Genomic DNA, 14,532 nt, shown 5'->3' on the forward strand with positions numbered 1-14,532 from the left:
AACAGAAGTCATTCCCTCTTGATGCCCACTCTCAGTCTATTCCCTACCAAATGTAAGAGAGTTCCTAAAAATACTGTTGGTCAAAGCTGGCTTGAACTTAAGCTCACGGTCAGTTTTAGGCTCAAACCAACTGAACTGAGGCAACACAGAAACCTGGACTCTGACGGCGTGGCTCTTCTTGAAGACGGGTCCTTGTCCGAGGCGCAGAAAGAGGAAAGGGAAGTTGGGTCATTCCCTGTACTATTAATAATTGGCAGAGGCAGGCGTTTCAGCTTGTAGTCTCCGCATGGTGCCATCTTTTTGATTTTTTACCACTGACTGGCTGTTCAAACCTGCCATATGATACTTGACATGCTTGAGTAGGCTGGGGACATACATACCCCAACCACGGCCGTGGGGAACAACCAGCTGGCCAACAACTCCAGCCGGGTTGCGAGAAAAAAAATTATAGCTGGGTGAGTTGGCTTAGACTTTAATAAAGACTCAAGACTGGCAGGTATCCCACTCACAGCATAGCATACCCCGTTGGAAGTGATTAACTTTTTGATAAGGTCATTTCTTTAAAACGTTAATGTTTACTGTGCCACGTTCTACAGATTCTTGAAGAGAGAAGCAATTTTCACGCTTCCTTAATAGATAGGAAACAGAAACCCTGAAACGAGCAAAAAGACGGGAAATTTTGACCCATAATAAAAGAGATGCCAGGAGAATCAATAAATGTTAACTCTAGAGCGTTTCCCATACATACATGAAAGGCCAGATTGCAAATTTCGTATTTAAATTGGATTTTGACACAAAGGTCAGCTTTCAAAAACACCAAGGCTGATTTCTACAAACAAACAAAATCCTATTACCGACTATAAAAAAAAAATCTTTTCCTTCAACAAATAAAGACCTGGAAAGACAATACTCAGATTTCTGGGAAAAAGCAAGTAATTACATTTTTCATCCCAGATTTGAAAACACAAATTAGTAGTTCTCATCCTATCCATTTCCTTACCATTGCAGAATGATTCAGACAAGCCTCGCTAACCCAGTACAGGGGAGTCGGCATTTATCATCCAAACAACACATTGTGCACATAAGCCGAGAATCATACATACATACATATATACATATATGTATGAAATGCTGAAAAATGTAAACCCTACAAAAATCCTGCCCTTGGAGGAGTGCATCTGTAGCACCCATAATATCCCTTAGACGCAGAAGTTTCCAGTTGCCGCTGCGTTTCTAGAGTCCTGTCAGCCGAAACGCTGCTTGTAAAACACAGTAAGGGAAAAACTGCTGTTCGGAACATAAATCCACGCTAAGAATTTTCAACACCTGTTTCTTGCAGCTCTCTAGACGTGCCGGTCCTGACGAAGGGCGGTTTGGGAACGGCACAGTCATGGGCGAAGTTCGGGGGTTGTGGTACCGCCACCTTCCAGGGAGACCCGCGACATCCCCCATGGTGGCAAAGAGCAGTTTGACCCAGGAGGGATGTGTCTTCACGCAGCAACCCAGCCCCCAGTTAGAATAAAACGGGGAAATCCACAACGGGGTGGCTTTGCAATTTGTCGTGATTAAGGCCCCGTAGGTTAATCCACGCTTTTGTTGGGGTGGTCTGTCCCTGCGGAGCAATTTGCAGAATCCAGACCACAACAAACTAAACCACGGAACTTCTCTGCCGGGGGAAGGGACCGTTCCCCGCACAAACTCCGGCTCTAGCAACGTTACCGAGAAGCCATGCAAGCAGCCTCTCGGCGTTCGTCGCTGTCACCGGCACTCCCAGGCCCCGGAGCCGGGCGGGGGCATGAGACCCCCCCGCTCTCCAGCCCACCGCCGCCCGGGGAAGCGGCTCCGCAGGCGCGGCCCCTGCCCCGCAGCCCGGCTCCGGACGAGCCTCCCGCCAGCGCGGGCTGGGCTCTGTCCCGGCGGCAGCCGCCGCCCCCCGGTGCCGCCCCCCGGGCTCCCCGCCGCGACCCCCCCGCCCGGCTCCGCGGGTGGCTGGGCGGGCGGAGCGCTCGCATGGCGGGGCCGCGCTGAGCCGGGCCATGGACCACCACCTGCGCCGGCTGCGGCAGGAGCTGGTAAGGGGGCGGCGGGCGGGGGGGTCCCCTCACCCAGCCGGTGGCGGTGCCTGCGCGGAGCCCAGCGGGGCTCGGTCCTTTGTGGGGAGGAAGAGGGGGGGGGGGAACGGCCCCGTGCGAAGGCGGCCGGGCGCGGAGGGGGTTCCGCCGCGGGACGGCGGGTGCCGGCGGGGAGAGCGGGGCAGGTCCCGGCCGCATCCAGCCTTCGCCTGGCCGCGGAACTTCGGGGGTCCCTACGGGCTGCTCCCCTGCTGCATCGCCGTCGGTCGGGGGCAGGTCTCAGCCTCCCAGCGCCGGCTGGTCGGATGCCGCCGGTCCGTTCGTCTGCGAGAGGGAAATACAGCGCTCGGGGGGCTCGGGGGGTGTGCGGTGGCTTTAAAAAACAAGATGCCAGCAGAGATCAGGAATCAAAGAAACATTTACAGAAATCTCCGATAAGAATAAGTTTACGGGAATCAAAATGATGTAAAGGGAGTGTGCGATTGCCACCTCCAATACCCTCTGCAAATACTTCTTCTTTAATAGGAAACCCTTTGTCATAAATCAACACTGTTTTCTCCCTCCTCCCGCTCCCATTCGGATGGTAACCTCGCTCGCTGAACTTGCTTGGGCTTGTCCACAAGCCCGTAGGTATTGTTGGCACCCTGGGGTTTGCTAGGCGTGGATGGGTAGGAAGCACTGCTGCTTCCCAAAATCGGGTTCCAGTGCTTAGTGGGTCTGGCTGGGGAGCAGTGCGTTGTTCAGATAAACAGATAATGAGAACAAAAGGGGAAGACAAGGCAGGGCAAAAACGAGCGGGTGAAGTTTCTGACTGCACAAAAGCATCCCGGTTTAGGACTTCATAGGATGCTGATTTCAGCATGGGTTTATATACGGGATTGCTATCCTGCCTGCATTACAGGAAACGTTTTGCATGTAAGCAACACCATTTGAGTCAGTACAGAGGCAGGCAAAGTTAGAGCTGTGCCCAGGGCAGGATCACGGACTCCCTGCTGCTGGAGAGAGCTGTGCTCCCGCAGCGTGGACGTGTCTCGTGAAACACGGGCTCAGGCAGCAGCGTTTTACTCTGAATAAACGTGGCAGCAAACAGTGACATTTAACCTGCCGGCGTTACCGGTGTTTCCCTAGCAAACAGGAGCTGGAAGACAAACTAAAACAAAGGAAAAGGAGAGTCACTGGTGTACTGTACTCTGGGTGTGATGGATGAAATGCAAACTGCAAACCAGGACACGTACAGTATAATCTGGAAGACCTTTAAAATCTGAACAATTTGGAAGGCAAGACAGGTAAAAAGAGTAACTTTCAAAAGGGCGTGCTTAGAATAAGTATTTTGTCCACTTAACTAAGCAGTTTCTGAGCAGTATTTTTAATAGAAGCCTAAACATTGCAGCTCTACTTGTGAGTCTAAAACATGCCTATTTTGTAGCACGCAACATACCTTCTGAAGAATTTGAATTTATTCGAAAGAAAGGCAGATCCCTCACACTTAATATGAAAACAAAAAAATACTTACATTGAGAACATTCCGGTTTTGTTCATACCCTTGCTATAATGCAGTAATGTGGGGTTTTTTTAACTGTAAAAATGCAACAATTTTTATTATATTAATAAAGCAAAACCTTAGTCTGGCAAAGATTTATGCATGTGCTTGACTTAAAAACCTGGGAAGGGGCAGTTGTTTTCAGTAGGACTGCTTAAGTAGCCAAGATCTTCATACGCTTGGGGTTTACTAGTCACATTCTTTCCCCCTCCCACCGCCCAACTTTTGTTGCTTAAACTTAAAAACTTACTTCGACAACAAATTCTCAGGGTATCAGAGTGCAGTCTCGGAGCTGTTGTGAGCACAGCCGTGCCAGGACAGCCCGCAGGGTGACAGCTGGAGAGACCCTCTGCCTTACAGCACGCCAGGAAACAATTCCTTTCATCAGCAACTTAAGCGAGCTGCAGATCGCATTTAGTGAAGGTAGGAGGACTGTCTTAATTACAACAACCATAAATGATATTCTGAGAAAGAACAGCTTTTAAAAATCAATACTGTCAAGATAGCCTGGAATTAAAATAGATTAATGTTTCTTTAAAGACCAGCAAGCAGTGCGGACAGACAGCTGGGACCATCTGCATTGAATGGTGAGTGGGAACTGAACCTCTTGACCCTGCTTCTTTACCACTTTCTTCATTACTGGGCAGGTCATGCCTCCAGACGTTAAATGCACCATAACCAAGAATCATGCGGGAGGAATGGTGGGAAGGACTTGGCCAGATCCAGACAATGAGCCACCTCGTGCGCAGCTAAACGGGACTCCGGTTCCAGGGCATCACTGCGAGTTCAGAAACAGTGGTTTGCGTTATGTCCAAGGAGCAGCTCGGGGCGGGGGGGAGGGATGCTGAGCGGCAGAGCGGGTGGTATGCAGGGCTGTTCTGCAAAAATGCCCTATCTGAGGAACCAGGCTGCTGAGGCTGGTCAGCGTAACACGTGAAAGTTAAAGGCCGTTCAATTAGCAGAAGTTTAGTTTGCCTCGGTGCAAACTACTACAGCCTTCAGCTGGTTTTGAGGAGGGGATTTTTCTCAAAAAAAAGAGCGGATGTTGGCACAATTCCCAGTTCCCAAGGAAAGGTTATCTTCAAGTGCAACTCTATCCCCCACCAGTGTGGGATTCGAGGATTCCAGCTCCGATTTTTCTTTCTCCTGCTTTGTGCATTAAAAAACACATTTAAATAATCGTGGGCTTGGTTTGGGCTGCTGGCGCGCGCGGACGTTTCAACACACAGCCTGTGCATTGAGATCACGCCGTGCTTTGCCGGGCAAGTCGCAGATGAGCGTGGGTCCGGGCGTGCTTACGCTGCTCTTAGCGTTACCTCTGGGAAAGCTCTGCCACGGCCCCCAAGGATGAACCTGACCCGTTTCAGTCAATGAGAGATCTCCTATTCCAATCGCATGTTTTCCGTTGTAAGCCGATAGTTTCTGGCATGCGTGGTGTCCCTTTGATTGGAATTCATTCAGGAGCTGCCCCCTGCAAATGCTTCACGGCCAGGAGAGCCTCAGCTGACACGGCCGTCCATCCCAGCCGGGTGTGGGATCGGGGCAGCTTGGCAATCGGATTGATCGCCGAAGCCGGGGTCCTCGCACCGCTGCTGCCACTGGTCCACGGAGCTGTTTTGGATGAGCTGTGCCAGCTCTCTGCACCTCGGTCTCTGTATGTAGAAAATACAGAAGACCTTGTTCACCTCCTCTGAAAGCCCCTGGAGATTTATGGATGCGATGTGGTTTGCGAGAATATGCAATGCTGGTTTGTAGGCCTGGCACGGAGTAAATTGTGCTTCTCCATTCCTCCTGTCCTCTGTCCTTCGTATGGCAGTTGTGCAATGTGCTACAGAGCTTGTGAATCTTCCATTAACGCAATTAATCCCGATACTAAAATTCCTCCTGATTTTATCGGCTGGATTCGGAGTCTGCAAACATCATTCCGAGGCACAGAAATACGATGTCTGCTCTCCGAGTTACAGAATGTTATCTCAGCTGAAAGATCAGATTTAACAAGAATTGTCTTGCTCAGGGATTAGCAGAGAGGAATTTCATTTCCGCCTCTCACGCTGCAGATGACATTACCTCCGTAAACTTTCTGACGCGGGGGTTGTTTACGTTTATACATAGTAACATCAGCATCCGTACCAAGGAATGGGGGTCCAAAGGCTCTTCTATGATAAAAATAAATCACTTATTGTCTAGCCAGGGACTGGCGAGTTCATGGGGCAGATTTATCTTGCATTTGGAGTTTGTATGGCTGTAACGGGCGAGAGGTCACAGCCAAGTTAGCTGTAGATGTTAACTTTTACTTTGCATGTTTTGGTCTTTCTTGAGGGATCCAGGATATTTCTGAGCTTTCTGTTGCTTTTTTCTAGGAGGAAAAGTATTAAAGTAGGTATTTAAAACAAACCTCACCACTCTGACTTGAGCTGTTGAAGGTTCTCTCGGCACATTCATCATAAATGCATCACATTATTGAGTTTGATAGAGTCTTATTCCCTTCCTACATTAATTTATGTCCTAGTAGACAATGTCTCTTGCTATGAATATCCTGCAGGAATAGAACATTTGGTCTGAGTGAAAAATACAGCCAATTATTTTTACTCTTTGTCTCACACTGGATCCTATTCCGGTAACTGTGTCATGCTCGAAGAGGACTCTGCTGTATTTTCATTCCAGCTATTTCTGAAGGAGCAGCTCTTGTGATTTGCGGTAGAGTAGGCATAAACGACAGACCTCAAGGGCTAACGTCACCGTTCACAACCCCAACAGGTGGAAACACGCAGCTCCGTTGGTGTCTCTGCTGATAAAACGGTCCCTTTAGGGGTGGCTTTACCCATCGCTGCTGGAGATGGCGTTAGAAACTTGGGTGGTTATCACAGAATCTCGTTCCTTGGTGTTGCCTTAAGGGAAGGAGTAACTTGACAGCAGATGTCCTGTCACATATAACCTGGGGAGAGAAAAAGCAGTCACGGGCTTTGTCCGCTTGTTTATTTCCAGAGAAGACTCCTAAAGATGACAGTGGATTTTTTAAGTCCCAGCTGCACGTATTCAGGAACGTTAAAGACCAGAGTCCCCAGTGAAGCAGACCATTGGGCTGAAAACCAAAACTTTTAACCATCATCTTCAATGGTCAGTCTGTACATTGAGGCTCGTGGTCTCTCTTTTTCCTGGGTTGTGAGTAAAAATCTGAAGGTTGGAGTTCTTTTTGGTCCATTTATTTCCTGGTTGTAGAGAATCGATTTTCTAATTCACCTTTAAATGTAGCGAGTGTCATTGGGAAGCACGGAATGACATCGTTGCGATGGAAAGGAAGGCGATTGAGTAAGGAAGATAGTTAATTGAGTGATGTGAGCCGTGTCTTTTGTGGTTAACATCTGTTTAAGATCTATTTAAACTATTGGGGGGAAAAAAACCCACTTTCGTGAAGTTTCAGCATCCTTCCTCTTTTAGATAAACTGAGACCTCACAGTTAACATGCTAATTTACGCCTAAAATACTCTGGAAAGACAAGAGGTAAAGACTTGAAATTCTTGTGATAAAATGCAAGGACAAAAAGATGATTGCAGGCCCTTGGCGTCCATCAAGGGAAGGAAGCAACATCAAGCTGGAAAGCGGCTCTCCGAGCCGTGCAGCACGCTCCGAAGAGTTATGCCCAGCCACAATTGCAAGCTTGTTGAAGATTAATCTAGTTAGTGACCCAAAGGAAAACACAGAAACAATATCATCAGCTCAGCAGTTCTAAAATAATTTTGGTCTCTATTATGTCATCCCCTTTAAACACCAATTGTTTGTTGCTGGTTCGGTTGCCTATCAGCACTATTATTAAGAACCGCTATTTGCCATTTGTTCTTTCCTGTCCTCTTAGCAATAACTTCCTCTCTTTGCATTTCTTTTACCTAAGAGCCGGACATCTGTCTTCCTCCTCATTATGACAAACATGCTCAGAGCCGCTCTTTTCAGTCCTCTGTGCTCAGCTGAAAGCCGCGGTCTGTTAGCTGGGTTTTTTCCTTTCTCCCGTCAGCATCACAAAGCTGCTACAGTCCTGGGCGGGCCAGATGTGCGGATGGGCTGGGAACACAGACAGCTGTGGCTCCAGGGGATTGTGGGAACTGAATTCGGAGAACTCGGTGGACGTAGATGCTAACAGGAAAATATTATTTCCCAAAGTGGGTTAAAATGTTACTTATTTACCTGGGAAGTGACAAGTGAAATCTCTCTTATCTCAGGTATTTGGGGTTGAATTTGATAAGGTGCCAGTAACTGCTGGAGGATGTTCCTTGGGGCAAGTTGTCCTCCTGCTGTGTTAATCGGTGGTGGAAGATCATTGATTTATATACCGTGTAAACCAATTGTGGTTGTAGTTTTGGGAATAAGTATTTTGAGGAAATAATTCAAAAGGCATGGCTTACAAAGTCATTGATGCCTTTGCCACTCACAATGATAGATTTTCAATGTAAAAAAAAGCCAACAAACTATATTCGAACTCCGCCAGTTTTGCAAGATGCTCACTGTTGGCTTGTGATTTTTTCCCCTCAAGTTGAATATTCCTTGATGATCATTTGAATTTTGAATTTTGCACTTCAATTTTCAATATTCAGGGTGACTATAGTTTAAGCAAGCTTTGCTTTGGAGAAGCGTGTTAGCCAGAGCTGCCTTGTTCGTGCCCGCAGAGGAGGATTGATCTGGAGGTAATACTTTACTGCTGGAGAAAGAAACGTTGAACATCAAACGTTGAACATCCCAGGCACTGAAGTGGAACACGCACGTCGCAACTGGGCTCAGCCCTGCGCGTACTTCCCTTGCTATAAAAGGCATCTGTGCTAGCTTGTTCCGAATTCGACTAAAACTTTGCCGTGCCAATTTTTAGGGACTGCAAAAGTTTCAGGAATAATAATGAGATTCAATTTGAGGCATCTGATTTTTAACTGTTTTATAGAGATAGATTTGAACATCTGCAAGTTGTCTAATTTGGCTTTTCTTGGAAGCAGCAGTGCCAAACAACCACTTGTATTGAAGCACAAGGTAGCTCAAATTAGACACCCAGAGTCCCTTAAAGTGCTGCCATGTTTGTGCACCTTGAGCAGAGACGAGCAGATACCAGAGGGGAGGATGCTGACAGGCAAGGTCTGTGCTAGACCCGAAGTTTTGCAGTGAATGCTGTTTCCCCGGCACTCTGCTCCGCAGCACGACCGAGCGAGGGGCTGATTCAACAACAAGTTTGGGATTTACAGCTCACAAACATGCACAAGACAGAACATCTCCTGATGCCCCGTGGTGGCCAGCTTACATAATGTCACTTGCATAACCTCAGCCGGTACGGGCAGGGTCTCTCTCCATGCCAAATTAAGGCTCTCTGGGGTTTTGTGTCACATTCACGCTCTGTTTAGAATTGCACTTCAGTTCATCGCAAATTCCAGTTCCTTCTACATGAAGCGTGTGACCACGGAGCCAGTGAGGCTACAAGGGTTGTCCCTTCAGCCTTGAGTTCCCACCACCTTGCAGTCAGAGCATCCCTTTGACTTCCAGCCCAATCTGCTGGATTATTCGCTGAAACTTTTTTCCTCTGGCAGCCCAGATAGTTCAATCTTGAACCTTTGCCGGGGCGATGGTCTCTCTTCTGTGGGAAATTGTTCCTTTCCTGGAGAGTCTCAGAGAAGCCAGTCTGAACTGGGAAGAACTGAGATCTTGGCAAAGGGGAGAGAGTGGCTGTTAGATTCTGGGGGAAATTTTTTTTTAATTTTTTTTTTTCGTCTCCAGAGTTTTCTCTCCGGGGTGAGTACTCTTAATAGTACTCTTAATTACCACAGGGTAATTACTAGTGGATGAAATCCAAGCCCCTGCAGACTGCTTGGTCACCAGGCAGTGACTTCGCTTTGGTCTGGGTTTCACTCCCTCTTCGGTTCCGTAAAAGACTGAACGGATCCCGCGAAGAGCAAAAGGTAGAGCAGAGGGGGTTGTTTGCTGGGTTTTTTAACTTGCACAACCCGAAGTTTTAGCAGTGTTTGTAAGCAGAGTTAAAAGCCTCAGGATCTTTAAAACTCACTTGCTGGTGGTGGGATTCCCAGGACACTGAGGGCAGGATTCGTCCCGCCCAAAGCAGGTTGCTGAAACAGGACAGATGTGGCATGTCCCAAAAGTGCCCGTTTCTCCCCCTTTGCTGCGAGGGGGGCGGCTCAGCCAGCGCTGGGTGTCGGGGAGAAGCCTCCAAACCTCGTAGTCACTTCTGGGAAAGCATTTCCACACATGAAACGCGTCCACTCCTCCTCCAGCGCTCGGGTTCCCCAGGCTGGGCTGGCGCCCGGTTTGGCAGAACCAGCTCGTTTGTTCAGAAAGAAAAGTGCCAGAGTCTGAGCTTTTGGGGCTCACGTCTTTTCTTGTCGGAGGGAGACAGGATCCGCCTGTGAGAAATGACCACGCTGACGGTAAATGCTGCCCATGAAATTTTAATGCTTAATAGAGCCTTGCTGGAGAAGGCTCGATTGTAATGATACCACCCATCATGGGGGAGTTAATTGAATCAATGAGGTGAACAGCGGCGCCGTCCAGCATATGCTGAGGGTTTGATCAGCCCAGTCATTACCGAGGACCCTCGTCACTCACCGTGCCGTGATTACAGCGCTGCGCGGCCGGGGGATTTGGTGGGAAGCGGCCAATGAGGGGCCGAGCTGGCTCCAAATCCAGCTTTTTGCAAAGCCCCAGATAAAGCAGACTTCCATTAATAAGGCGAGAAAGGTTAGGACGAGAAGCATTACAGCAAATCTGGAGAGGTAAGGTGATAGTTTTGTCTGAGGCTTGTAGAGCATATGGCCCCAGCTTTTGTACGGGAAACCCAGGAGCTCGGTTAGTCTGTAAGGGGGGCGTTATTTGCATGTCTGCAGAAGTAGAGGTTTATTCACTGATGTTAAAAAATTAGATGGAGACGCTTGGTAGTGTAATCAGGAAGCTAAACACAGAGATTTTCTGCATCTTCATAGCTTGTGTGCTTATTCTAGGGGATAAATAAGTTTCTTGGGAGTGAAGCTCTGAAAAATCATCGTAATCTGCCAGCTAGTTTTAGGTTCTGGGTTTTGAGATGGAGATTTGTGGTCAGAAACTGTGGAGGAGCTTTCCACTTACAGAGCTAGATTGTTACAGAGGATCCAATTTTTTGATGACTGCTCTTTCTCACTGCTCAAATCCAGGTACAGAAATGGAAATAGAGCAAGTAATTGAACTAATCTAGTTAAAATGCAGAGGTATAAGACTAAAGCTTGATAACGTAAAGCTGAACATAAGATGCATCTGCCCTTTTTCACCCTAAGCGCGAGAACTATTGCTGTACAAAAATTGTGATGAGCCTTTTAAACTGTTCACGACAGCACAGGCTGAAGCTTTTCCTAGACAGTGGTAATCTCTTCTGCAAACCACCTTACATCAATGTGACATGTCTTCACCTCCAGCCCTGCCGTCCCCTGCTGTTCTTCCCCTCTCCTCCTCATTCCCCCTCCCTGCTGGGAAAAAAAAAAAAAAAAAAAAGTGGCAGCTGTTGGAAAGTATAGCCCATTTGTTTTATGATGCCGCTTTGGGAATATGATCCAGATCCTACATGAGAGAGAGGAAGCAACAGAGCGAAAGAGAAGAGGGGGGGGATTTAGAAGCTCTGGAAAATAACTTGCTTATTTTAAGTCTAGTATAGAAAGTTAAATCTTTAGAGCAGGGTTCAGGGATAAAGCAGAACTGCTGCTAAAGGTCTTAGCTTGGGAATCAGAGAGATTCCCTAGTTTAGCATAGGCAATTTTAGAGTTTGTTGTTTTGTACAAAATTCCAAGTGCATTGAAGTGTCTTTGATTGTCCTCTAATGAGAGGTGCCTGTAATGAGGGTATTAAGACCTGAAGAGATGCTATATAGTAACAATCTGATTCTTACTGGGGTTTATTTTTAATTTACTTCAGCACTTTAGGTAAAGAAACAAGGTTCTCTGTGGAAGGCACTTCTGTTCATTATTCTGACTCCTGATTTCAGTTAGTTACAGGGCACAAAAGACACAAAAGCAGAAGAATATGGTAAAACTGGAGGCAGCCCAAACCATTCATAGTTCTATGCCTTGGGATTCTGCCAAGCAATTAATGGAAATTCAATCTATTTATTTTTATTGTCAGGTCAAAAAAATCCACTCCTCCTGTCAGCTTCACTTATTCCTAGAGGGAAACTCTAGAAAAATCTAATAAATACCCAGTTGCTGTTCCACAAAATGGATGGATAGGTAGGATGCCTCTAAGATGCAGTCAGTGGGAAGAGGCGATGTTTCAGGAAGCTGCTCAGCCCGGCTCTCCTGCCCTTCGGTCAAAATCTCCTGCTCTCTCCTGGCTCCTGGAGCCACTGACTCGATGTCTGCTTCCTTTCCTCCGCAGCTATCCATGAAGGAGGTCGGAGACGGGCTGCACGAGCAGATGAACTGCATGATGGGTGCACTGCAGGAGCTGAAACTCCTCCAGGTCCAGACAGCTTTGGAGCAGTTGGACATCTCAGGGAGCCGAAGCACCATTTCTGGCACCGAGCAGCACCAGCGCTGCCGAAGCAGCAGAGATGTGCCCGGGGCCCGGCAGGACGAGCGGCCACGGGGGGAGGCATCGGTGGAGGAGCGCAGCCCCACGTCCTTCGCGTGTGCCGTGCCACGGCCGGTGGGTTTGTCCCGTCCCGCTGTGCTCCCGGAGGGTGGCCACCTTAGAGAGACCCCCTCCTCCTTCAGGAGCATCGCTGGTGAGGATGTTTATCACCCAAAAGGACCTTCCTCAGCTTCCACCAGAGCGGAGCAGGTCCGCCCGAGGACATTCAAGCCCAGTAGCCAGGGCACGACTGGGGGGTGGCCGGCATGCCAGGAGTGCCCAGGATGTGACGATGGCCATGACTGGACATCCTCCCTAATGTCCCAGAGCAGGAATCGGCAGCCGCTGGTCTTGGGGGATAACATCTTTGCAGACTTGGTTGGGAACTGGTTGGATCTGCCGGAGCTGGATAAGAAGGGGGAGAAGAGCGAGGCATCCCTGTCCATGAGCAGATCCCAGGAGCTCTGCAGGAAGTTCTCCCTCACAGCCAACATCTTCAAGAAGTTCCTGAGGAGTGTTCGGCCAGACCGAGACAGGCTTCTCAAGGAGAAACCTTGCTGGCTTCCACCTGAAGACACACAGCCCGAAATTTCTAAGAGACCCAAAAAGATGAACAAACTCAAGGGGACATTTTACTTCCCACTTCACGGGAACATCCAGAGCCATCACAGCAAAGCAGAGAGGTGCCCAAAGGCGGAAAGCAATAGCAAGAAAACCAAAATTGGCACCAAGCAAGTCCACAAGACCATAGACTACACCCAGTCTGGGTTTGACATCAATACAGCTGTTTGGGTCTGAGTTTGTTGGCGTCCTCCGCTCTGCCAAGCATTTGTTTCACACCGGCGAGGAGCTTGAGGCCGTACGTGTCTTTTCAGGAGACTCCTGAGCACTCAGCGGGGACTGAGGTGCACCAACATGCTGTGGGCTTCGGTCACCTGCAGGCAGCATTTTCCTGAGCGGTCCGAGGAGCAGCTGACAGCCCCACGTGGGGAGGCTTTTGGGGCCCGACGTTTGCAAAAATAATCAGAATCTTTAGGGTGAGCGGTGCCACGGACACCCAGCTCCTGGAGCCTGGCTTACGATAGCCATGTCAGGTCCCTTCCGTCATCTCTAGTTAAAACAGCTGCAGCACCAAATTCACTGTGTGCATGTGTGTGTATGAGTGTGCAAATATATATAGTTTTTTTTAAAGGAAAAAAAAATCTATTCCTGCTTGTGTGCACTTAAAACTGGGTTATAAACCAGGCAATTCAAGTGCTGCACCCAAAGCACTTGTTATTTAAATTGAAAGAAATAGGTTTGATTTTGTAAGACTTGAACAATTGCTAAGAGGGGGTGTTGAACCCCAGCTTTGCTGCATTTCGGCTGTGGGGTTTTCCCCCAAACTGCACCTCTGCCGTGCTCCCAGCATCTCTCCTTCCCCTGCCAGTTAAACCAGTAAGCCACAATGCTCCTTTCATGGAAGTTTGTGACCCTCGGGGGGTTTTGCTTCTGTCCTCGTGCCCTTGGCCCCACAGGTCACACCAGATGCAACCTTGCAAAAGTTTATTGTTGAGGTTGCACCGAGATACCAAGTTGCAACAGATGGTTGTTGTTGTTGTTGTTGTTTCCTTTGCTGTTGTGTACAAACTTCGTCTTGGAAGAACCAAGTTCTTCTTCAGTGTCTAGCTCTCCAAGAGTTACCAATAAAGTGGCATCAGTCTCCAGCGTTTCGTGGGGCTGTCTCCATCCTGGGGCCACCCTCAGGCCTGCTGTTCTCCAGCACAGAACCTTCTGGGGTTTCACCGTCATGAAAACCCGGCCGAGCAGCACGAAGGGCTCGTTTGGTGGAGGTCGGAGCCGGGGCTGCGGCCGGGAATGCGTGCGGTTTGTGTCAGCCTGTTCCCAGCCGGGACCGGGGAGTTTGGGGAGCGGCCAGGAGAGTTTCCATTCGAGGAGAGGTTATAAATCACGGCAGGGAGAAGAGCTGCAGCCAGAGGTCCCTGCCAGGGTCCCGCCGCAGCCCAGACACATGCTCCAGAGCCTTGGGGTAACGCTTCAGCGTCCATCCTCCTCCCCCAGCACGGGGAAAGGCAGAGAGGGAAACGCTGGAGGGACAAACTGCCGCTGAGGGACGGGCCTCAGAGCCGCGCAGCCCCCAGCTCACGGAGGGGGGACAGGGCCACGTCGCCCCAGGGCCGCGCAGGTCCTGCCATGGGTCCCCTCCTCGCTGTCCCCAGCGGCTCCGTGAGCCACGGCGTGAAGATGGCGCAGAAGCCCGTCCATCACGTTGCAGCAGAGGGGAGCTGCCCTCGGGGTGCCCCCGTTGCCGTTAACCGGGGGCCACCAGATGCTTCACGTGCACAG

General features: G+C 49.2%; 1 protein-coding gene across 4 annotated transcripts; it reads left to right on the forward strand.

Moving 5' to 3' along the window:
- Positions 1–1,220: 1,220 nt before the first annotated feature.
- Positions 1,221–13,892, forward strand: INKA2 (inka box actin regulator 2). 4 transcript variants are annotated; one of them, XM_054803742.1, is made up of 5 exons: positions 1,221–2,072; positions 3,201–3,358; positions 3,882–4,035; positions 4,153–4,199; positions 11,992–13,892. In XM_054803742.1, exons 4-5 carry the CDS (start codon positions 4,197–4,199, stop codon positions 12,982–12,984), a joined length of 996 nt encoding a protein of 331 aa, XP_054659717.1. In that variant the 5' UTR covers positions 1,221–2,072; positions 3,201–3,358; positions 3,882–4,035; positions 4,153–4,196; the 3' UTR covers positions 12,985–13,892. The 4 variants fall into 4 exon arrangements, with proteins under 4 accessions (XP_054659717.1, XP_054659718.1, XP_054659719.1 ...); XM_054803743.1 differs by lacking the exon at positions 3,201–3,358; XM_054803744.1 differs by lacking the exons at positions 3,201–3,358; positions 3,882–4,035.
- The last annotated feature ends 640 nt before the right edge of the window (positions 13,893–14,532 follow it).

This window comes from Grus americana, chromosome 25, assembly GCF_028858705.1.
Source record: "Grus americana isolate bGruAme1 chromosome 25, bGruAme1.mat, whole genome shotgun sequence".
In the NCBI taxonomy this organism is placed as follows: domain Eukaryota; kingdom Metazoa; phylum Chordata; class Aves; order Gruiformes; family Gruidae; genus Grus; species Grus americana.